The sequence below is a fragment of the Crassostrea angulata genome, chromosome 1 (assembly GCF_025612915.1).
Source record: "Crassostrea angulata isolate pt1a10 chromosome 1, ASM2561291v2, whole genome shotgun sequence".
NCBI lineage: Eukaryota > Metazoa > Mollusca > Bivalvia > Ostreida > Ostreidae > Magallana > Magallana angulata.
The window spans coordinates 2,746,121-2,771,072 of record NC_069111.1 but is presented as its reverse complement, the minus strand read 5'-3'; the positions used below and the strand labels follow the sequence as shown (position 1 = coordinate 2,771,072).

The window sequence follows — 24,952 nt, the reverse complement described above, 5'->3', positions numbered from 1 at the left end:
AATGAAGAAACTTAATAGTTCTGGTGTTCAAAAAAGCATATGTACAATTAACTAGTATACTAATTGTTCTCAAACAATTAGAGATCTCTCACCTCATTGTGTTTTATGATTAAAACAAGTTTGTTTTATAATAAAGTATTTCTTTCTGCGTTACATCATAAAAGAGTTTTTAAAAAAAATCAAATATGCAATTTTAAAATGATTGACCTTGTTCTTTGACATTTATGTCATTTTGATTGGACAAGGTTGACGATTCTTTCCCAAGTGGTCTAATGTATCTATGATTATTGGTTCAAAAGTTGTTAGTGATTTTATTAAATGTTCGAAACTCTCATGGGCAATAACTGCTAGAAATGGACCTTGGAACCTTTCGGTATGAATAGATTGACGGAGGCCCTAAATATACTGAACACATTAAGGTATCTCACTCCACGTGTTTTGATTTCATTGCGCAGATGTTCATTATTTTTTAAAGTAATAGGATTTTATTAATTTCAACCTCACAGAAAGATCATCATTTCATAATTTCGCAACTTTAGTAAAGAAAATCCATTTGAATTCAAGAAACAAACAAGTTTTGGGGGGAACTATTTTCTTGTGCGGAAGGTTTTTTAGTTAAACAATACAGAAACAAGCAATTTTATGAATTTTCAATTTACTTTTCTTTTTATTATACTTTATTCATTATTCACATTTTTAATATTTGATAGGTTTGTGATATGTTCTTTAAGTTCTGTATGACTTGTACAAAACTATATTTTGAAAGAGTGATTGATCTTTAGCATAAAATCATGTAAATATATTAAAAATGTCTGAAATATTTTGAGCCTAATTTTGCGAGAATTTTACATTTGAAGCCATAGAACTAAAATTTGGCATCACTGCCCCCATGTTTTATTATGTCAAAATAATACTGAATACATATCTAGGCAAATTGGCTCTTCTTATAAAATTCTTGATATTCAAAATGTTTTTATTTAAAATCAAATTGCAACTATAATAGAAATTGTCTATTTTAAGTGCAAAAGGTCACACAAAATTTATTCAGCTGGGTACAAACTTTTTTCGTAATCCCTCTATTCAGTGTAACCATTGTGCATAATTAAAAACAATATTTCAAGAAAAAAATTTGGTTAATCAAAAATACTGACAACAAAATCTAATTAGACTGAAATCGCATTTTAGGTGCAAAAAGGTCAAATCAACTTGGCCATAACTCAGAGGGATGAACACTGACCTCCCATTATCTTTGTATATTTTAATTTTGTTTTGTCCACAGATTTCAATGATATGCTTCTCAAGAAAAGCTCGATACAAGAACACTGAGGAGTGGGATACCTTACTACAAAGTTCGAAGTCTCTATTGCTACGGTGTATGATAAGTAGCGACAACAAGCATTTTGTACAATAGGGGCAATAACTCTAATACCGTTTCAAGGTAGGGACTGAAGGGTTATATTTTGAAATGCCGTAAGAAGCCCTTCTATATCAATGACAAAAAATCGCACTACCTTCATAAATAAAAATAAAATATAAAAACTCATTAAAACACATATTTTCAAATGACCTTGACCTTTGACCTTTATGAAATTTTGATCAGCGAAGGTATTTCAAGTCGTCCGATGTCTCTAGGAGATTGGTAAAAAAAGTTTTTTTAATGAATGTTAAAAAAATTATAGGGGCAATATCTGCAAAAAAGAGGTCTCATATTCTTTAGGTATGAATAGATTGTAGAACACTAATTGTACTGAAGACATTTTTAAAAGTTCCAAGTCTCTATCTCTTAATGTTTCAGAGGAGTAGCGAAATCAAGCATAACGTACAATAGGGGCAATAACTCTGTAACTATCCAAAGGTGTGAGCCAAGAGGCTATACTTTAAAATTATTTAAGGTGACTAACTACATCCATTAATTAAAAGATTTATAAATGACCTTGACCTTTGACCTTATGTTATTTTGTTCGGTCATGGTAGACGCTTTTATCGCAAGTGGTTTAAAGTCGAGATTTTAACTGCTTACAGAGAATTCATATTTACAGTTTATGTTTTATGTCCAGACATTCTTTAACCTGTTAAAAGCCTATAGTAATAAGGGGGGGGGGGGGCTAGCTCAGTCAGATGGAAATATGTTTGTGCGCCAAATATTTCTACAAAAAGAGGCACCAGAATATCAAAAACACACCAAAATACCACCATAAACCTTGATAGCTTAAAAGTACAGTATAAAAGTGTAAAATTAATTGATTTTTTTTCTATCCATCATTTAGTTATTTGAAAAAAAATTCAACCCCCCCTCCAGCTTTGAGCTAACCTTTTCTCGTAGAAATTTTTTTTTTCTGTTTTGAAGTAGTTTCATTTCCATTTGTGAGACATTTTAAAATTATTTATCATTTTAATTAATATAAAACAAACGAATTTTCATTTCATTTACACTCTGGTATCCACATGCATACAAGAGTACATTTAAGGTTTACATGTAAAAAAGAAATTCCGGATAGTTGTTGTCAAGGGGGTATGTCTACATACCAAGGTATGTTCTACAATATAATACATATCCCTCCATCTGTATCAGCCAAAATTAAATTATATGGTATTGTATTCAATGAATTCATCATATAATGTGACAAACATAAGGTTTCTACGGGTGTTTAAAAAATTTTAAATACTAGTTACTATTTAGAACTGTTGACAGCTTAATGAAAGAATGAATATTTTCCTTGTTAATTTATGCTGGTACCGAGGTAGCGACATTGAAGAAAAATTGCTTGCAAAATCAGTGGGGAATATACCAGATAGATGAAAGATACTGCTTTAAATCGCACTTAATTGTTTTACAATTTCTTATCTAAGTTTAAGCGTGACGTTAAAAGTTGTTTATCAACACGCAACATAACTATGTTAACATTGAAGAACATTGCAATCAGATAATTGTACATGTATTGTTATATTATAATTCAATTCTGGTTGTAACGCGCTTTCTGATTGGTTAAAAAATTATTTTATATCGTTTAAAGAATGTTGCCTACGTCATAGTAAAACTAACGTCAAAAACGAATTAAAAACGCCTGACGTTACGTTAATATTTTGTACAATTTTACGTCATTTTAAAGGTCAAATGACCGTTTTTATCTACAATGAAGAGTAAAAAAATTAAATGATAAGCAAGAATTCAATATTTATTAGTTTTATACGATATAAAATGGTTTGAAACAGTTTACGCTTTTTTATAAACCGCTTCGCGGTTTATAATGCGTAAACTGCCCCAAACCATTTTATATCGTATAAAACAAATGAATATTGAATTCATTCCTTAAATAAACGAATCTGAACATTGGTTTAAATATGAAACTTCAGATGAAAAATCATTGTTTTGAATTTTTTTTTTAATAAAAATTAAGAGGATACTTTAAATAATAAAATTGATGATTAGAAAATCAGAATCAGAAATATAGATCATCGTTGTCACATTTCGCCAATGTCCGCCTAAGCTAAAATCTGTTCAGAATTGTATGTGTACGTCTATTGATCAAATATTGTCAAGCGTTTCAGGACCCACTTTTGTTTTTTAGTCGTTATCTTGCATTTAAATAATTTGTATAATTGATTAAATATCATTAAAAGGACTTAGACACGATTTGAGCTCAAACTTTTCAACATTTATTTTTCCATTTTTTGTGTCTAGAATTATCACTATAGATATTTTCAATGCTTGCACAACATTTTAAAGTCAAATAATGAGTTACAAGATAGGCACAATGGTTAGAATTCTTTGTTTGGTAAACTAAACTCGAATCATGTAAATGTTTAAATATTTTTTTACATTACTGGTATAAGTTTTAATCTAATATTGCTGTTTTTTGTTGATGAAATTATTTATGAATCCAATAAATCAGTTTATCTTGTTTCCACAAGTTATTTTGACAAGGAAATGGCAATTTCTTTACTTTACAGAATTCGTAAACAAGCTTTGTTTACATAACAGCCACTTCCTTCCTCTGTATTTCGCTTGTAAAATGACTTCTAATATTCTAATTTTGGTGAATCATTCAAAATACAAAAGAAAACTTATTTATACATAAAAATCAAAAATAAAATTGTCATCGGAAATCGTGTCTAGGTCCCTGCCAATTTTACTCAGACAGTTGTCGTTTCTTTTTTTCTGTTTTAAAACTGTTTTTTTTTACTCTATTTTGTCAAAGCTCCCTAATAACAACACCATTGTTTTTTAATATTGTTTTATTGACCTAACCTTTTTTAAAAAATAATGTTGACAATATCGTATTTAATACATTAATTACATATAACGTATAAGTTAACATATAACATTGAACATTACAAACTTGAATTTTCATTCACTATGTATTATGCTAGTTTCTATGAACTTAATCAATATAAACATATCAAATATATTTTGAATGAAAAATTTACATCCAGCTCGTTGCATGAGAAACACAGAATGGTTGTTTACTTATATCGGATAAATATAAAAATCATTTTTATGTTGATAAACCGTTTTACAATATTTTTTAATTAAAGAAACGTGAGGTATATAAAATAGTATAAACAATACTTATCACACAAATTAACAAAATAGGAACGTTTTTGTCAACGCTATATTGTTTTCTTTATTCATTTATGGAACTTTTTTTATCAATAAAGTCTTCTCATATCCCGTCCGCCCCGGAGGACACCAGCAGGATTCAACGGCGAGACAAAGTTTCCACTGCCCGGAATCTGACCCGGACCTGAAAGAATTCCACGCATACCTGGATTCAGTGGGGAGAGGTTAAAGGGATCGGGGCCTCGTCTTCGTCTTCCACCCAATTGTAACAGTTGCTGAGCAAACGGCGTTATGTCGAAGCCAAGGGGATTGCCTCCAAGAATCACATTGCATGGCAACGGTGAGTTTCTATTAATAAGACAATAACAGCATGTAACAAACTCTTGTTTTTAAAGGCTTTTCTTAATTTTTTAAAAGTTTTTGTAAAAAGTATTTTTGTTTGTCTTAGTTATATTTTTATATTTTGAAGAAATAAAAATCGATATCTATCAAGAAATGTTTACCCTGGAATATCGGTACGAAGCATCAAACTAGGTTGGAAAGAGTGGGCGACATTAATATTGCCCATTACGGAACACATGATCTTTGAATATGTTGTCTGCTTAATTTGAGCAAGTTGAGCTGGAAAACAATAGTTTAGAATATGATTCAGAGAATGGCAATTTAATAATCACAGTACTTAAAAGGATCTAGGAACAGATACCAATAAAATCAATATCATTAGGTAAAGAAAATAAAATCGACTTTATTTTTATTTGGTTAGAAATAATGGATTATATTTTATAACTTAAACAAGAGGCCCATGGGCCACATCGCTCACCTACGGAACAATAGGTATGATAAAATCAGCTTAATGGAGTCATAATACAGTACCGATCAGACCCAACCTAACAGAAAGAAAACCCCAACTAAACCCTGGGTTTACTTTCTGGGTTTACTCTGGGTTTACTTCGGGTTTACTAGAGTGGACAGTGAGAGTAAACCTAGTCAGACGTATACCCCTGTAAGCAGACGCTAACTGTGTATTCGGAATATACAAAGGATAGGAATTACAGGCAGTAGGATGGTAAGATAAAATAATAGTCTGCTTCACACTTCAGTGCATACATTTGACCTCAAAAGCAATTTCAAAGTAAACCCAAACTAAACCCAGAATAAACCCAAAGTAAACACCAAGTGAAACCTAAAAGTAAACCCACGGTTTAGTTGGGGTTTACTCTGGTGTTAGGTTGGGTCTGATCGGTACTGTAAAAACCATCTGGACAATGTACAATAATACATGTAGATCCTAAATAAAATCCATTTCCCCCCTGGATTTCTTATGTTATAATCATTGGTCCCTTTTCTAACAGGATGATTTTATAGTCATATCGCATATGAAGTATTGCAGTTCTCAAAAAGATCCTGAACAATTGTTTATATATGGGATTTAAACCTACATCAAACTCTGAACCTTCTTGTGAGGCCGAAGAATTGTCCTAGGGCCAAAGTCTTAACAATTATAAGGAATCATCTGGCTAATTAGTTTCTGAGAAGAAAATTTTTGCAAGATTTACTCTACATATTCCTATGTAAAACTTTAACCCCCCCCCCCCCCCATTTTGGTCCAACCCCAATCCCAGGTTTTTTTTTATTTTCACAACTTTGGATCTACACTACCTGAGGATGCCACACAAGTTTCAGCTTTCCTGGCTGATTAGTCTCTGAGAAGAAGATTTTTAAAGATTTACTCTATATATTCCTATGTAAAACTTCGACCCTCCATTGTGGCCCCACCCTACCCTCAGGGGTCATGATTTTCACAACTTTGAATCTTCACTACCTGAGGATGCTTTCACACAAGTTTCAGCTTTCCTGGCTGTTTGGATTTAGAGAAGAAGATTTTTAAAGATTTACTCTATATATTCCTATGTTAAACTTTGACCCCTGATTGTGGCCCAATTCTACCCCCGGGGGGTCATGATGTTCACAACTTTGAATATACACTGCCTGAGGATGCTTTCAAACAAGTTTCAGCTTTCCTGGCTGATTAGTTTCTGAGAAGAAGATTTTTAAAGATTTTCTCTAAATATTCCTATGTAAAACGTCGACCCCCATTGTTGCCCCACTCTTCCCCCAGGGGTCATGATTTTCACAACCTTATTTCTACACTACCTGAGGATACTTCAACACAAGTTTCAGCTTTCCTGGCTGATTAGATTTTGAGAAGAAGATTTCTAAAGATTTACTATATATATATATATATATATATATATATATGTAAAACGTCGACCTTCCATTGTGGCCCCACCCTAACCCCGGGGGTCATGATTTTCACAACTTTGAATTTACACTGCCTAAGGATGCTTCCACACAAGTCTCTTCAGAAGAAGATTTTTGAAAATTTCTCAAAATTTTTCATGAATTTCTAATTATCTCCCCTTAGAAAAAGGTGTGGCCTTTAATTTTCACAACTTTGAATCCTTTTTGTCTAAGAATGATTAGTTTCAAGTTTGGTTGACATTGGCTAAGTAGTTCTTCAGTAGTTCTTGAGAAGATGTTAAAAATGTGAAAAGTTTTACGGACAGACGGACGGACGGATGGACTGACTGACAAACAGACGGACGACAGACAAAATGTGATCAGAATAGCTCACTCAGGTGAGCTAAAAATGACACAGATATATCGATAAATTGAATACTTTGTCAGCAGGTTGGTAAACGGTATTTTAAAAATATGATGCACCATAAAAACACACCATCTGAACATAATTAAAGTTGTTGGTCAATGAGTAAAAACATGCAACGTAGATAAACAATTTTGTACTTTTACTTTTTTTTGGCAGCAAGTACGACACCGATGATTATATCAATGAAACTATTTTACTGTCTTATTCCTTATTCAAAATTTTTGGTCCCGAGGGTCATGGATATTTTAAAACGCTCAACTAAATTTGATTTACGATGAATAAATATTAGAGTCAGAAAGCATTCATAATGGATGTAGCGATAGTTAACATCAATGACTCAATTAACCGAAATTGTAATTCTGTAAACCCTCAGAAATTGTAATTGTATCAAAGCATACCTTGAGTGAATGCAGCGAGTGGGTTTTCTGGGAAGTTCCTTTCGTACCAAAATCTGTCGCCATATTTGTAGAGACTGAACTGATAGGCTATCAAACATTGGAACGTAGGCCCTAGAATACTGCCTGGAAGAGGGGTCTCGGACATACCACCAGCAAACAAATCAATGTCATCAGGATGTCTGAAGAGATCACAAAATTGTGAATATACTTTTCAATCATATTCTGTAAAGCACTCATACAATGTAAATATGGAATAAACCGAAAAATAAGGGACAATATCACATGTCCACTTAACAAAGTAAAACTAAACTTAAGTAAAACTATGTTCAAAATATATTTAAAAATCGCATACTGTTTCTCTCGGATTGAAGTGTCACACTTTCATTGGTTTAAACATGACACGTCACTGTCGAATATATCTCTATATATATCCATCCAATGAGAATAAATATTCGGCTATATGACCTTCGCTACGCCTACTCATCTCAGCATTTCATAACATTTATTACAAAAACCGCGTTCCGTATGTTATTAAAACATTTGTGTAAGTTGCCTTTGAAATTACTTTAAAGTAGAGCAATTGCCCTTTTAATTAATGTTACTTTATTGACATGTTACATTGTGTCATAAAAGGGCAGTATACAAATTTGCTCAAACCTCTGTGGAGGAAAATGAGAAAACGTTTAAAACTAAACAACAATAAAACCATCATAACAGAACAAGAGTGCAACGAAGGTTTTCAAAGACTATATAAAGGTGAGAATAAAATTTTGTAGATAATGACTGAGCTAATTGAACGAGATGTAACGTCAAGCCACCGTTATACTTATATTTTTGAAAAGCATAGTTTCCTGTGAATTAAATGCCTCACTTGATAGTCCTCGGTAAAAAAACAAAACACTTATAAAGTTTCCTACTGACTGACCAAGAAATATATCGGTTTGATAAGTCTCATAAATTTCTCGGCTTCGCCTCGCCGTCTATGAGACTGACTAACCCGATTTATTTATGAAGTCAGTAAGTAATAACCTAATAAGTAATAGTGGCATTGTGAATGTAAGAAATTACAAAATATCCAATGTTGTCACAATTAAAATTCGATGGGGATGTTGATCTGTTAATTTTTTTTTTCATTTCAAGTAATATACAAAATTTAAGATGATTAATTTATAGACTCGTAGCTAAAGGTGTACAGTTCTACGGAAAAATTCGATTGGCATGCCTCTGAACTATTTTTAGAAAAACCCAACATCCCTGTAAAGTGAAGTAGTGTGATTTATTTTTAAGGGAAAAAATGCGATCAGCACTTAAATTTTACATGCTTTAATTTCAGAAGTCGGTAGGCGTGTTTAAGAAAAGAATATTAACCAAGTGATATCAGTAATAATATGTCCAAGGAAAGTTTTCTATGAAATATTTGTATAAATATTTTTAGGGATGGTAAAGGAATGTCAAAAAATCAAATGCGCCAGTTTTCCTGCGGCTTAGATTGCAAGTTTTTGTTTCATATTCCCGGTTGGAGCTGTTTGTATAAGGCATGTCAACCTGAATTTTCCTACAGCAAATACATCAGTACCTGTATGTTCGTTGAAGTGCCTGTGCAGCGAATTGGTTGTGATTGACTAATCCACCCTGCACCACTGCAAAGAAGTTGGCTCTGGGGAGTCCACAGAACTGTCGGTAAGCATTGTAGGACGGGATTCCATGGTCCCGACCTCTCTGTACATTAAGAGCTCCCAAATCTAAAGATGGCGTTTCGCCTGGGGGTGGGTTACTTTCAAAGTTTTCAAACAACCTATTTCTGATTCCATCCACTAGGAACCGATCAGACCTGGATTTCCGTTCCCGCGACATCCAGCGGGCCATACGTTCGTATCCACCTCTGTACATTATGTCTGGATTTTCAAAATGTTGACTAACAGGGAAGGACACTGGGGGTCCATTTCCAAGAAGTCCAACGGAATTGCGGACCAAACTGTGACCCATTCGATATGCAGCCACACCAAACGAATTGATGGTCCTAGGGTCAATATTAGAATTGTAAGCTTCGGCATGACCGAATGGACTGGATCGTAGGTTAAACGCATTCATATGAAAATCGTCCAGTACGGCCGGTAGAAATTCGTTGTAAGTAACGTGTTGGAGTTCAGCAACAACAATTCTCTTGGCCTCCTGAAAAAGGACTTCATCATTCCATATGCCTGTTGCAGCTCTTAACGCATCAGCAATCAAGTTGTGACGTCTTAACCACGTGATGTGAGGCACAGTTAAAGTTGGTGTTTCACTAGGTCTGTGGTCTCCTGTTCGAAAAAATAAAAAGGGACCATTGAGGTTGGGTTTTTTTTAATTGTACAAACACAAATACTTCGATTGGTGGTTCGTGTTTAAAAATCATTAACACTTAATGTTTAGCAAATTGTATTCAAAAGTGTGTTTTTGCTATTTGATAAAGCGATAATTTAATAACTGCATGGAGTTGAAGCTCAAAAATTCATACAAATAAACAACTTATATAATTAAAATAAACTCAGACAAGATAAATGGTGTATCAATGTGTAGTATTAAAACTAATGGAAACATCATGCTAATTGAAACGTTTGCTGCAAACTCAGAGAAAAATGAAAGTTCTCTCCCTCATTTTTCAAAAAGTGTGGTTCACTAAAAGTAACAGCCTCTTTTTTTAAAATGTGTGTTCTACGAAAGATAACAATTATTGACCTGCAATAAAACAAGGTAAGCGGGCAGGTATGTCATCAGGACATCCCTCGGGGTGGTTAGGTAATAGATTTTCTCCATTAACAGCAAGTCGCCCCAAAACTAAAAAAAAAAAACGTGCAGAAATAAAACAAATCTTTATATTTTAAAGTACGCACATACTGTTTCTTCAGTACTGCAACTGATCCTATAAAATAAGGCAGCAGAAATGAGATACGCATCTAATATAAAAAAAACCCATACATAAATATTTTACCTCTTTTATTTAAAACCGAATTGCCTGCTTTGTTCGGTGAATAGTTCAAAAATCAGTCAAATATTTGTCAATTTATCTTTTATCTTTATCATTTATCTTGGGCATATGTTAAGTCCGCTAACATTACTCCATTTTCAAGAAGTACATGTACATATAGTTATTGTGGGCATTTTTTTTAATACAAATTCCATTTTTCTTTCCTTACATTCAATTCTAAAGGATGTTACACTCCACTTAATGAATGAAAAAGAACCTATTAAATTAGCCCTGTCATTCAAATGTACTACCCCAATTTAAATGAATGTACTTAAAATGAGACATTGGGACATCGTAAACAGTTATAAAATGCTCACATTTTGCTCGAAGCTGCCATTCTCGCGCAAAATCTGATCCATAGATCATAGACCCATCCACGAACGAAGTTCTCTCGTTAATCTGTTCCCGAACACCTAAAAGCCGAAAAGTATCAAATATTTCTGTTCAAACATAGAATTTTCACAAACATAAGTATCATAAATCATTAATCGTGTTGCGATATTATATATCTTTATGAAAATAACATTGATTTTATCAGCAAGACAACTTTATCAATCAAAAGAGTTTTACTTTGATATGTACTATTACAAATTTGAGTCTCTTTTTTAACCGCGATCTATTTTTAACATATTTGTAAAATATTGATAAAAAAAACAAAATCATGCTCCAAATAAACAGCATTTTACTCATATTTGTTTTAAAATTGTAGTAAATTATCTTGAATTTGAATTCAAAACCCATATAATTTCATTTTCTTTTGTTCGAATAAAATTCATTGACTATTTTGTTTCAATGACAGAACGATCTAACTCACCATTTTCACATCGCAATGGTGGCGCTCCTGTGTGTCGAACAAAGTTCATGCAGTTTAAATGTGGTAGAAAGAAAGGGTCTTGCACCCCATCATTAACAGGGATAATAAAACAGGCATCCGGTTTGACTATACCTCTGAAATGTAATTCAATAGCATAACGGACCTAATAATCTTACTTAAACTTATTGAACGACGGTATTTCCCCAGTTATACTTTTTAAAAAATTGTCTTAATCAATTATTCAAATTGAATGAAAGCTATATTATATTTCACTTGTTGCTATGCAGAAAAGATTTTTGAGGTTTTAAAAACATAATGAAATTGTATTATGGTGGAAAAAGGGTATAAATTTTTCATTATGCAATTTGCAATGTTTTTTAGGCTTATAATACTGTTTTTTAAGCCGACAACCCACATGATTTACAAAAATTATAAAACACTTTCTAAGATTATTGTGAACAGTGACAGTTTTTAATGAACACTTAAAACAAGAGGCCCATGTGCCACATCGCTCACATGAGCAATAATAGGCATGGTAAAATCAGCTTAATGGAGTCATAATAAAAACTATCTGGACAATGTAGTATAATACATGTGGATCCTGTATAAATAAAAATCAATTTTTTCCCTTGGATATTATTATGTTTATTATCATTAGTCCCTTTTCTAACAGGATGATTTTATAGTAATATCACATGTTGAGCATTGCAGCTCTCAAAAAGATCTTAAACAATTGTTTATATATAGGATATAAACCCACATCAAATTCTGGATCCCTTGTGAGACCCAATCGTGCAGGAATAATCCAGGAGCCAAAATCTAAACAATATTGAATAATCACCTCGCTGATTAGTTTCTGAGAAGAAGATTTTTAAAGATTTACTCTTAATATTCCCATGTAAAAATTCCACCCCCATTGTGGCCCCACTCAACCTCCAGGAATCATAATTTTTACAACTCTACCTGATGATGCTCCCAAACAAGTTTCAGCTTTCCTGTTTTATTAGTTTCTGAGAAGACGATTTTTAAAGATTTACTCTATAGATTCCTATGTAGAAATTCGATCCCAATCGTGGCCCCACTCTACCCCTGGGGGTAATGATTTTCACACCTTTAAATATATACTACATGAGAATGCTTCTACACAAGTTTCAGCTTTCCTGGCTAATTAGTTTCTGTGAAGAAGATTTTTTAAGATTTATTCTAGATTTCTATGTAAAAAATTGACCCCCCCTCCCCCCATTGTGGCTCACTCTACCCCTAAATGGTCATATTTTTTTTACAACTTTGAATCTTCACTACCTCATGATGCTTCCACACAGCTTTCCTGGCCAAATGGTTTCTATGAAGATTTTTAAAGATTTAGTCTATATTTTTTATGTAAAAAGCCGACCCCCATTGTGGCCCACCCTACCCCCGGGGTCGTCATGATTTTCACAAATTTGAATCTCCACTACCTGGGGATGCTTCCAAATAAGTTTCAGCTTTCCTGACCAAATGGTTCTTGACAAGAAGATTTTTGAAAATTTCTCAAAATTTTTCATTAATTCCTAATTATCTCCCCTTGTAAGAGGGCATGATCCTTTATTTTCACAACTTTGAATCCCCTAAGGCTAAGAATGCGTTGTGCCAAGCTTGGCCCAGTGGTTCTGGAGATGATGTTGAAAATTTGAAAAGTTTACAGACGGACAGACGGAAGGACGGACGGTCAGACAGACAGTCAGACGGACGACGGACAAAATGTGATTAGAAAAACTCACTTGAGCTTTCAGCTCAGGTGAGCTAAAAACCAAGGAACTATTTATTTCTGAAGGCAAGTTACTCGAAAAACCCTTTAATACAAAATACACTTCTTGAAATTGCAAACGATGTTCAAAAGCGAAATTATGATTCGTAGTGGAATGTTTAAAAGTACGGGAAAAGGCATGTAACAAGGCAGGCCTTAAAAGTTGTGTACAGCTAATGTAAAATAAAACAATCAAAAACATTTTAATATCTTCATTATATTTGAAGCGTAAATGTAACTTGTCATGACAAATACTCACATTTCTATTGGAGTGGCTTATAAAAAGATTAAGATAAATAGCCAATTTTCACACCTTCGTATCATCATTCACGCTTTCGAAAAAGTTTAGTTCATAAGATAAATTTTGAGAGAAAACATTTAAAACGATTACCTTTAACCTAAAGATGCTTTATTATAAGGTTTGTTGAAGTTGACAGGAAGTTTCAAGAGGAAGAACTTTAAAAGTTAAAGAATTTGAAACAAACAAGAGACAGATGTCGATCACGATGAGTATATAATAAATTAGTTTATCTGCCAGCTTACCTTTATACCCATCATTTAGAGTTATGTCCAAGACACGAGGTATTATCAATATCGATAATATCGACGATATTGTATCGATATCGATTTATTAAATCTAATATTATAGAGCTTAAATGCATTTGTACACAACTACAGCTGACCATATTTAACGTCAATATCGTCTTGATATCGATTTTTCTTTTTTCCATAACTTAAGTTGTCTATATTCATATCGATATCACATTTTAATGTCGATATTGGAAAAATCGTGTCGTTATCGATTTGCATTTGTGCATAATGTAATCAAGTAGGCCTACTGAGGAAAACTGTACCATGCTAGTCTAAAATTTTTACAATTTAGACGATCGCAATTATATCATTTTACAATCCTTAAATACCATCTTTTAGACGTTCTTCTCATTTTTATTGATTTAATTTTATTACCGATAATTTCAAAGGATTTCATCGCCATTTTGTTTACGATATTGCCTAAACAAAGTTAGTCTTGAAGCTTATTAGTGTCGATATCGATGTGGATATCGTCATTTTTGTAAGATATCGTCAATATCGACAATATAGCTGATTTTGCGACTTCATCAGTGTATGTCGATATTGATGTCGATATCGTCAAGTTATGTACGAAATCGTCGATATCGACATCATTATTGGTCTTGCATTTTTAAAAATGCTATATCGATGTCGATATTGTCATTTTGCGTACGAAATCGTCGATATCGACGACAAAGTTGGTCTTGAACATGACTACTCGATACTATCAATTTTATAGTGAGATCTGATTTTCGGATCTGAAACTGATGACGTGGGACACATTAAATAAAGCCTTTATTTTGACGTGTTTTAAAAGTGTTCATTTAAAAAAAAAACTTTGTTGTATAAATACACGTCATAAAATTGATTTTCAGAAGATAGTTTTTGTTATCAAAACTTTAAAAAAAACAAGGGCATTAAATTTTTTATTATCATAACAGTAACTTGTTGCCAGACGTGATCCGACCCTTTTGATCTAGTTACTGTTTTAATAATACATATTTTTTGTTATAATTACCCTACTGGATTACAGCAGTCCAAAATTGGTACATTATTTGGAACTGAAATAGAAGATTTTGACAAATAAAACAAAACTGTGATAAGGCAGTACTTGCTAAAAACTGTCAGTTCAAGTTTTTGGAAATGCCTACGTGTTTCTGAGGGAGTTGCGATGATATCGTGGTCAATGAACTGGCCGTGATGGGTGAGGAATGTGGAGAAACTAGCACTGATCGGGGTCATGCCCCCGAAGGACCACTGGAAGACGTTGTTACTGACGGTTCGGGCACTTGGCAGGAGTTGCGGGGGAAGAGCCACAGACCGTGTACGTGGTAAGCTGATAACTACAAAAGAGAGTATAAAAATCAAAAGAATTTATTTCAGTTCTTTTCAGAACCACCGCCGCTCTTCGACTGTTTTGAATTTTGGTGATTAACTTTCTTACGAGCATTGCTTATTATTGTGAACAACAAACACTTTAATCAAATGTAAAGTTGTGTCTGTTTAATTTTCAGCAAACGAAATACACTTTTATTATCAAAATTTATTTAAATTCATTTCTTATCAGTTCAAAAAACACCTTTTGACTATCGCAAAAGCTTTAGTTAGACCCAAGAAATTTTTCACACGCTTCCATCTCTTTGTATTGATTCAAGAGACGTGAACAATTGATTATAGATTTAAACTTATGACGTCACAGTGAACTCGCGCGATTTAACCCCGCAATAAATTTAGACGTGTAATGTGTGTACAAACTAGTTCAGTATAAACTGAGATAATGACTCAGATAATTTTTTTTTAATAATTATTATTATTTTTGCTCTGATAGAGAAAATGTAAACTAGTATACACAAGCAAGAGCCATACTTTACTGACTGTCAGATTTATCAAATTTTAAGCTAATTTTGCATGTATGCATACTACTTGCTTTATAAAATATACTGCTATTAAAGTAAAAGCCTCGTCATTTTCAACTATATAAAAATAAATAAAGAGATGAAATAAACAGAAACATTTTTTTCAATATATTGCATATTAAATTAGACAATGGTAATTATTGACACACCCACAAACACTGACCGGGGCACGGATACAACGTATGTATTTTGAATGCATAAATAAACACATTGATTTTTAATTAAAAATTATGAATTAGATAAAAAGTAGGAAAAAAATAATACTTAGAGTTTAAACTTTAAATCAAATTAAACACAAATTACGCTTTACAGACTGATAATTTCTCCAAAAGTAAAGATGGGTTTTAGAAGGAAGCAAGTCTATGTATATTTTAAAAGATTCTTTTTAAACCTAGAAATACATAAAAAAAATCTCTCTTTCTCTCTTTCTCTCTCTCGCTCTCTTTTTTTCAAATTATCACTAAGCTGAGATTAATGTAAGGTAGATGCATGTGAATTATTGCCTCTTGCTGCGCTCGCCAAAACGCTACAACGCTAAAAAATTCGGTGAAAAACATAATGTTTTTTAAGTTTATCAGATAAACAGATACTGAAAAAAATCATACAGGTACTACGTCTCTATCATCGTCTTTTGAGTGAATACTCAAAAAAAGAAAGCTTTACTTGCATAAACTATAAAATAATAAAATAACTCTTACAGTCATCATAGGCATTCGGTACTACTCGCTGTTGAGGAGTGAAAGATGATCCCAGGAGAGGGTTGATCGGGTTGTTACATTGTCCATCTGTTCGTCGGTAGGGGTCGCGGAAGTCACATAGAGGCATTGCAAAACAGTATGGCTCGAAGGCTCTCTGAAAGCTTGCTTGAATCTGTGGGTCTGAAACTGCTCTTTGTAATCCACCAGCAGCAAAACCACCAACTTCTGGGCTGGTTATATAAAAATAAAATGCTCAGCTGGATTAAACAGTGCTACACGATTTATTAAAATAAGCTCTCTATTTGCCTGATATCCAACTATCTAGTTGTTAAACAACGTTTTATACTCCAAAATGGTTTTTTTGAATTATCTTTTCCAATTTTTTGAATAAATGATGGAGGAACTCACTTTGCAGCTATGGTCCTGGCAGCTTGAGAGGCCCTCGCTGACCGGTCACTGAGAAGGGTATTAGTAGCTGGGGCGTTACTCTGGGAGAACCTGGCTAGGGCACGTGCGGCTCCCGACCCCTGTCCACTCACCGGTCTAGGGGCTATGCCACCACCAGAAGTTCGACCTAAAAAAATTACAAAATTTTAAAAAAATATATATGAAACAACGATTATCTGAGCCAAAATAACCTTTTACTTTACTTCTTTTCTTTTCTTTTATTCAAACACATTTAGTCACACATTTAGTCAAATCAGGCGTACGCGATTTCAAAACAAATATCAATAAAAATGAAAAAAAAGGTTTACTTGGCCTTTGGCCAATTTGGACGATTGGCCTTGTCCCTGTCATTAAAACTTTATTTATTCTAAAAATAAACTATTTATAGTTATCAGTTTCTAATTCAAAAAGAATACTGTTTCATTTATAGGGAAAACTTTCTTTAAATTCTTAATAGAAATCCAAGACAGCCAAGGTTAAAGGTCTCTTTTAACTACTTGTTAATGATATTTGTACACAAGTTGTACGATTTTAAGATAGTTTTATGTTTAGATGCTTGCTGAAGGAGAACAATACTTTTGGAAAGATGTTTTAACCTTTTGGTTATATGATATCATGTTCTCATTCAAACAAATAACATATCATTCCAGTGTGGTATTACTATAATATAAAAGTAGCTAACACACAAGTTGTGAAAGACTTTTTGATGATAATTTTTATTCTTTTGAATTTTTGAAGTCTTTATAAACGTATACAATCCCACTGACAACTGAAGGATATTATAAGGATATTAGGGATATTATAATAGCATTGTGACAGCTATTTGAAAATACTTAAAATCATTTTCTAGACATTCGACTTCTGTCAAAATATTTCATAAGCCATGTGTAACTTTGTTTTTTTAACCTCTTTATATTACTAAAAAGGTTTGAATTTTTGTTGTTGATACAAATCGAGTTATCCTTCCTCAATCCACGAGTGAAAGTCAGAACTTTTGCCATATAGAGTAGACATAGTATCAGTAAATAATCTTTTAAATAACTAAAACTAATTCTTCTGTTTAGTGTTACAATTTCGAATTTTGCATACAATTATTCCTGTTAGAAATTTTCTAAAAAAAAAAAAAAAGATTAAGTTTAAAACTTCTAATTGTTGTGGTTATCGTACAAAAATGTTGAAACAATATCACATGTTCTGACAAAGTTCAAACATTTTAGAGTAAGTCAAGTCTTCACATATATGGAAAATAAAATACTTCTAAAAGAGTGCTTTTTTGTGCCCTATCATTGTCTTACAAAAGCAGGGTCATGAATTTTAAAATCTTATATGTTAAACAAAATATTTGCATATCGTTTATGTCGAGTTCAATGCTTAATTGTGTTTAACTGCTTAACCACTAAAGAATAATTGTGTTTAACTGCTTAACCATTAAAGAATAAGATATTGTTTAGAAAAAATACTTGTTTAAGATATGACTTAGTTATGTTATTTCTTTTTTCCCCTTTTCTCATATTTTTCATCTTCTTAAGCGAGCGAAATTAATGTATGCGTGTGTATGTAAATTTTAATACTTTAATAATTTTATTTAACATTTGATATATTTGAAAAATCATTAAAAATGTATTTTATACGTATTTGTAATTTTTTAAACTAAAGTAGTATGTTATCGTTTTATTGTTTTACTATTAATGCATTTGATGATTTTTGTCAGCTTCCGTTGAGAGTTGTTTACCATTTTATTTCTAATATTGATCAAGACTCACTGAGATATATTTTTACTCCAAGTTTTGGCATTTTAGAAAATGCTGAATAAGGTAAAGTCATTATCCTCATCATAAAGACAATGATTCTTTAATCCTAATAATAAGAGTTTTGCATTCAAAATAATTGAATCCTGAAAGTTATCGTTTTTTATTATCCATTGTATTAACCCATCAAAACCTTTTTAATAAATCCTTCCATTTATTCATGTTTCGATAAAAAAGGTTAACAGCAAATAGTAATTATCAACAATACGAAACAATCTTTTTCACTTAATCTAGTTCATATTTTTTTGAATTAATGATTCAATAACTAACAAATTCCGTATATGAAAACCTCTAATTTCTAAAGAACATACTTGCAGGAATTTGTCCCACAGCAGGGGCGGGACCAGCGCCCGTTAGACCCGCCGGACCAAACCCTGCCACTCCCGGTGCTGGCCCACCCCCAAAGGCGGACTGTACAGCATCGTTTACAATAGCATCAATGTTTCCTTGGGCAACAGTTTCGTATACTAGACACACACTGAAGGTTATCAGCAGTGACACCTTCATTCCTCTCACCTGTTTGTGACAAAAACCATAATTAAAAATAAATTCAATACAATCAAATAGCATCTGTGTTTCTTTGGGAAAGAGCTTAAATCACCAAACATGCCTTAATGATAAGTAGCGCTGTCTTTACTTCTGTCGGATTCATCGACCAGATTCGTCAACCTCATAATATGCCACATTTCGCCTAACATCAAAACCACACTTTCCAGCATGATAATTATCTTTAAAACACAGCAAAGTTAGCTGAAGTTTTCCTGTGCACATCTGTAATCAATGCTAATGAGGGTCTTACTCATACGTACTACGTAATCATAAACAGTTTTCACTTTTTATCAATTGGTATTTAAATAAATGATGAATTGATCAGTGGTCATTGCCTGTTTATCCTGAACACATGTTGGTTTCTATTATAAATATTGCTGATTGCTTCCTTGTAAACACAAATGGCTGCGACGTTTCTTTTACAGTTCGAAATATTTTTAGGGGCAGTTTTCTTGATTTTTTGAAAACAATATCGAACGATGCACGATCTTATTATATATTCTTCACGTCTTTCTAAATTATGTAATTGTTAGTCAGTGTTTAAAAGCTTATTCAGTAAAACATATTCTTTTCTTTTCTTTTTTTTTACTACTTTTTTTGAAAGTTTATAATAAATCAAATTGGTGTGGTTAATTTTGGTTTTTCACATGAAATTTTGGGAGATCGAAAGTACAAGTCAAAAGATTCAATGTCATTGGCTGTACAATAGGGTTATGAAACTGCTATGTACGGGAAAAAAATGGAATGATATTTAAATAAACCCATGACGCGTGATTTGTTTATATGTCGTGTATTGCATCGTTATTTCCTTATGAATCACCAATGAATGATTTAATTGTTTAAACGGACATATTGTTGGGTTTTTTTATTCAAGAGGACATCTCCTTCTCTTTACTGATGTGGAGGGAGTCTGACAGAGTTCAATGATTTGTTATAATAAATCATTTTCTCAGACAATAGCATATCATACCAGCTATTTATTACACTTTTCATAAAATCTAATAGAGGCATCGTTGTGAAATATGGATCATGAACTGCTAAAAAAAAAAAGAAAGTACACATAATCCCGAAAATCGATTTTTTTTCTTTGAAAAAAAAAAACACTTTAAAAACAATATACTAAACATAACAAAAAATGATGAATTATTAAACTCTGTCGTCCAGCATTTACAAGCGGATTGTTGGCAGAATATGTTTAAAGCAACTTGGTTTTTTCTGAATTTACTTCCTGCTGTTTTATTTTTCAGTAAATGTATAATTATACATCATTTTTTGGGTTGTTATACGTTGACCCTATTTCAAACTAGGATAAATCAAGTGCTCAAAGCATATACGCAACAAGATGGAGTTGTAAACCGTGGTCGGGACGACTTTTATACTAATAGTAAAAATATCTAACCTGTCAAATGTATGCTATCTTGTTAAACTCTTTCTTAAAGGTTTGTATTCGATAAATATTCGAGGTTCTTTTTGAAAGTTCGGTAAACAGCTGTAAACTATTTTATTATTTTTCTTTGATATTAACCCGTTCTTTACGGCTCTAAAGGAATTATGTAGATAACTAAACAATTTCTTGACATCCTATAATAAATCATGGGAAAGGTAATCCTGATACCTATATTCAATTTTACATCTTTTTAAAGAGGAGACCAAGAGCTTGTTTAATTACGTTTGGAGAGACTGTAGGCATTCTAGATATATTTTAGTTAAAAATGGACGAAACTCCTAAAGAACTATATATGATAAGAGTTAAATTTGGCCCCCATAATTCGCCATTTTTTAAGTGTTTCGGGTACAATAAAATGTTAACTATTTTTTTCGAAGAATTGATATAAAATATATTTTTCATCTATTTATTTGATTTATTTGCACTCACTGGCAGTATATGACGTCAGAAGTGACGCCATTTCTATAATTCAATCAAAATCAGCCAAAAATTGACATTTTTCTTAACTATATACGAATAGGAAATATAGAGCGCATGCTTGAACAAGGAAAAAATTTTTGTCACTTATTGGTCTTGGCTAGATACATCTCTGATTAAAATATTTTATTTGTTCAAGAATGCGCTCTATGTTTTCGGAAGGAAAAACTCATTGAAAACGAGCTGTTTTAGGCTAAAAATGCAAAAATAGCGGGAAAAGGTTGTGTTTACAATGTCATATTTCTAAATTGTGAGCACTTGAACCAAAATGAATATTATGTAAACACATCACATACATATCTGTACTAAGAAAACAAAGAATGATATTAAAATGATGATGTTCATTTTAGGGGGCCATTTTAGACCCGTATCATATATAGTCCTTTGTTCCTTGTTTTCTTAACATTTCATTGGAAATGACACTTTAAAACTTGATTTTTTTATTGTGTTTACCAAGAATTTTAGCCCCGGTACACCCAATCAAACAAAGCTATTGTTATGAAGCATCATTGAAAGAACCAATATCTTTAAGTTTATAAACCTGTAGGCAACTTTCATTTCTTAGATCTTGACCTTAAGAATGTTAAATGACCTACCTTGATTATACACATTTAACCAGAAGATCGGTACCGACTTGGATGGAATATTGATCAACGATATGTATTTATATCGTAATTGAACAGTACGCGCTTCGAATTGTGAACTTTAATTTACATTTTAAATGCAATTTTGTTGGAAAAAAATGCAATGAAAAACTTCAACCAGTGAAAGTGCATGGTTACTCATTTAATTTTATTTAAGTACAGGCCCCTCTGGATCATAGAACTATGATCAATCAAAAAGTGTTTAGTAATACATTATACATTATATAAAAAGATGGTTTGCACTTTTTAGAATTGATTGACACAAGACAAAAACTAAAACATGTACTGTTGTCTCTGATTTACAGTAAATCTCCATTACCATGTGAGTCAGTTATTTAACCATATGCTTATATTGTTTCACAAGAATACTTGATTATACAATAAAATATAAAAGGATCAAGTTGTTCATTCACAAATGTATCATAGAAATATATCTCTGGTACATATGTTTCACATTAATTTACAAAAATCAACAATTATGGCTATTTACAACTTACTGTGTTTTTAGGGCATGTTGCAATTTTTTTTTATTTTGATTGTAATTCAAAATGCGTTTAAAACAAATCATAAGTGCTCTATCAATAGCGCCATAATTTCTGTAAAAGTACAAATCCATTATCTTTTTAACAATAAATCTTTATCTTTGTTCTTGACTTACTGGAATGGTGTTTTGTCAATTTGCAATGGTATCAATGTTTATACATGTATATTTATATATTCCAGAATGTAAGCTTTAATGTAGGGAAAAATATTATATTGCATCAGGGTGTTTTATTGATATACAATGTACTTGATAAAATGCCACATATGTCAAGTAAAAAATATAGCAAAAACTCGATAAGTTTATCATAACGCATAAATAGCACTTTAAAATCACGCAGTCACGCTAAAGTCCGTTGGTATGCGCCTAACCCGAATAGATACGGACGCCAAAGCCCAACGTCCGATAGTGTGACATGCCTAAGTGCGATGGTACTTATTTGACTCATAAAACCAAGAACTGTTTTCCGTTATGCATATGGTTTGTCTGTATGCGTCACAATAAACTAAGGTAGGTCTATGAATAAAATAAATTAAATTGAATTCAGATTAAAGAGGTAAATCTCAGCTTATGGTGAAAAATATTTTACAAACAGACCCCACCCAAAGTTCTCTACATATATGTTAGAGTTGTACGTCATCAAGTGATTTAAAGCACATTTTGAAAGTGCATCAGGTATTTTACACTAAATAAACTTTTCGTTTTTGCAGATCTCCACCGTAAACAATTTCCCGTTCCAATGATAATAAATGTTCCATCTTTATTTTTCAATATATTGTACCTCACTTCACACAGAAAAAGCTACTCTAGATTGGGATGGGTAGTTTCCCTTTTTGTCCTCAATGGTCGAAAACGTATCAGCCAATCGTGCCAACGACCTGCCGCTGCTTTCTTATTCATTTGATTCGCTAATACGACGTAAACTATGACGTGGTCAAGACGTAACGTCACAGACATTGTAATTCCGTCACCATCAGACTTTGGCGTCAGTAACGCCAAAAAGCGTCACCATCAGTAACGCATTGTTGGACTTTGACGCAGACCATCAGACTTTACCTGACCATCGGACTTTGAAATATTTTATAGCCTTTTTAAAATCATGTTAAAAATAAAAATTGGAATATAACTAAATCATTATTTTATCCCATTTTTTTATTTAAATAGTTATAAAGTTATTTACAAGTTTGCCTAAATGTAGCTTCAATTACTTGCAACATTAATTTCAACATTTCCAGTTAATTTATCACTACTTGATTCGATTATCTTTTTATCAATGTAATAACTTTTGTTTTACTTTCTTACGTTCTAGGTTTTTAGTTTGTTTTGGGTAGGATGAATGTTAAAAGTGCTGTACTCAAGATTTTTTAGTTTAGTGTAACATTAAATGGGGGTAAAGTTTTATAGAACATTTCGCATTCTTAAGTTGTCTTAAGGTATAAAATCAGCGAGATGATTTTTTCAATCATTTTCATAAATACACAAAGTAATTAAATATTTCATTAAGTAAGTTTATTTCTGTGGTTTTTTTTATTAAATATAATTCTATCTTTTATTTACTAATAACAAAAAAACAAGTTGCCACCTATTTGGAACAATTCGAAAAGCAATTAAGCCTTCTTTCCGTAAATAAAATGTCCTGGAATCTGGACAGTCAAATTGTTGAGTTCGGACTTTCTGCGCATCTAATTTTTGTCATTGTTTCGATATATGACGAGGTCATAATAACCATACTGTTTGTTTGAATTAAATTTTACTAATGTCCTTTAAATGAGGTGATAAGGTGAAGTGTAGCAAAGTTTCGTCCTAATGTATACTTCACAAGCTCTATCATAATTACAGTATTATGTTACATAAGAATTAATTGTATGTAACCAATCCTATATATTTTATTGTATTTAAGTCAAAAAATTGCCTTCTTTATAATAGTATTTTTTTTATAAATGAAAGGTAACATGTCAAATGAATGCAAATTCAAACAATGCATATCTCATATTTTAAAACTGAGAAAGAAATGGTTTGAAGCGCTGTGAAAAAAATATGTCAGATAAATTTGTTCGATCTGCAAAATGCAAAATCTTTATAGGAAACTTATTTTAAAGAAAAAATGTGCTCATAAATTAGCTTTCTTATATTGTTTTTGAATACAATACAACAAACAATCTTTCTTTGTCTTTCAAAACCATGGAAAAAATTTGTGTCGATGGTAAGGAATAATTGTGGGTAATATACTTGGTCAAATGGCGAGATAAAGAAAATATATGGTAAAAAGAAATCAAACATGTTCATGCAACCCATTAATAATCATTTTTTATGAAAGATTATCACAAGATTATCACTTATTTACAACAAACAATTTCACTGAATTTATTTTTATTAGGTATTAAACAATGCCTATTTATTATTTACTTCTAACATTTTTAGTTTTTATCTATTGTAATATTTGTCACAAGTAGAATAAACAAACCTTACCTTCGTACGATATGGTCCTAAATGATCTAATTAAGAAAAAATAGAGTTAAAAAAACATTGATATTTGGTCACGTGACCTATCTTCTGTTCACAACCTGTAAAAAGAACTTGTTAACACAAAGTGAGGAATCAATTTAACGGCAACACTAAAC

At 32.1% G+C, this 24,952-nt stretch overlaps 1 protein-coding gene and 1 long non-coding RNA gene across 2 annotated transcripts; one reads left to right on the top strand and one right to left on the bottom strand.

Annotated features, from left to right (window-relative positions):
* Positions 1–4,204: 4,204 nt before the first annotated feature.
* On the bottom strand, positions 4,205–24,926 carry LOC128166575 (peroxidase-like protein). The gene is made up of 13 exons (XM_052831845.1): positions 24,801–24,926; positions 18,985–19,189; positions 16,827–16,992; positions 16,419–16,648; positions 14,956–15,147; positions 14,823–14,865; positions 11,449–11,582; positions 10,952–11,047; positions 10,346–10,444; positions 9,204–9,927; positions 7,628–7,806; positions 5,065–5,182; positions 4,205–4,909 (listed from the first exon to the last, which is right to left on the bottom strand). Exons 2-13 carry the CDS (start codon positions 19,178–19,180, stop codon positions 4,651–4,653), a joined length of 2,436 nt encoding a protein of 811 aa, XP_052687805.1. The 5' UTR covers positions 19,181–19,189; positions 24,801–24,926; the 3' UTR covers positions 4,205–4,650.
* LOC128166585 (uncharacterized) lies at positions 4,769–9,574 on the top strand. Its single transcript, XR_008241159.1, has 4 exons — positions 4,769–4,901; positions 7,699–7,825; positions 9,063–9,307; positions 9,446–9,574. It is a non-coding gene; the product is annotated as an uncharacterized LOC128166585 (long non-coding RNA).
* Positions 24,927–24,952: the final 26 nt, after the last annotated feature.

Excerpts from the sequence above, each read along its gene's own strand:
- LOC128166575 (XM_052831845.1), bottom strand. The coding sequence starts at position 19,180 with ATGAAGGTGTCACTGCTGATAACCTTCAGTGTGTGTCTAGTATACGAA. Across the intron at positions 11,583-14,822 it reads GACTGCTGTAATCCAGTAGG|AGGTATAGTCAAACCGGATG; the intron begins GTAATTATAACA and ends ATTACATTTCAG. Across the intron at positions 10,445-10,951 it reads ATGGCAGCTTCGAGCAAAAT|TTTTGGGGCGACTTGCTGTT; the intron begins GTGAGCATTTTA and ends TTTTTTTTTTAG.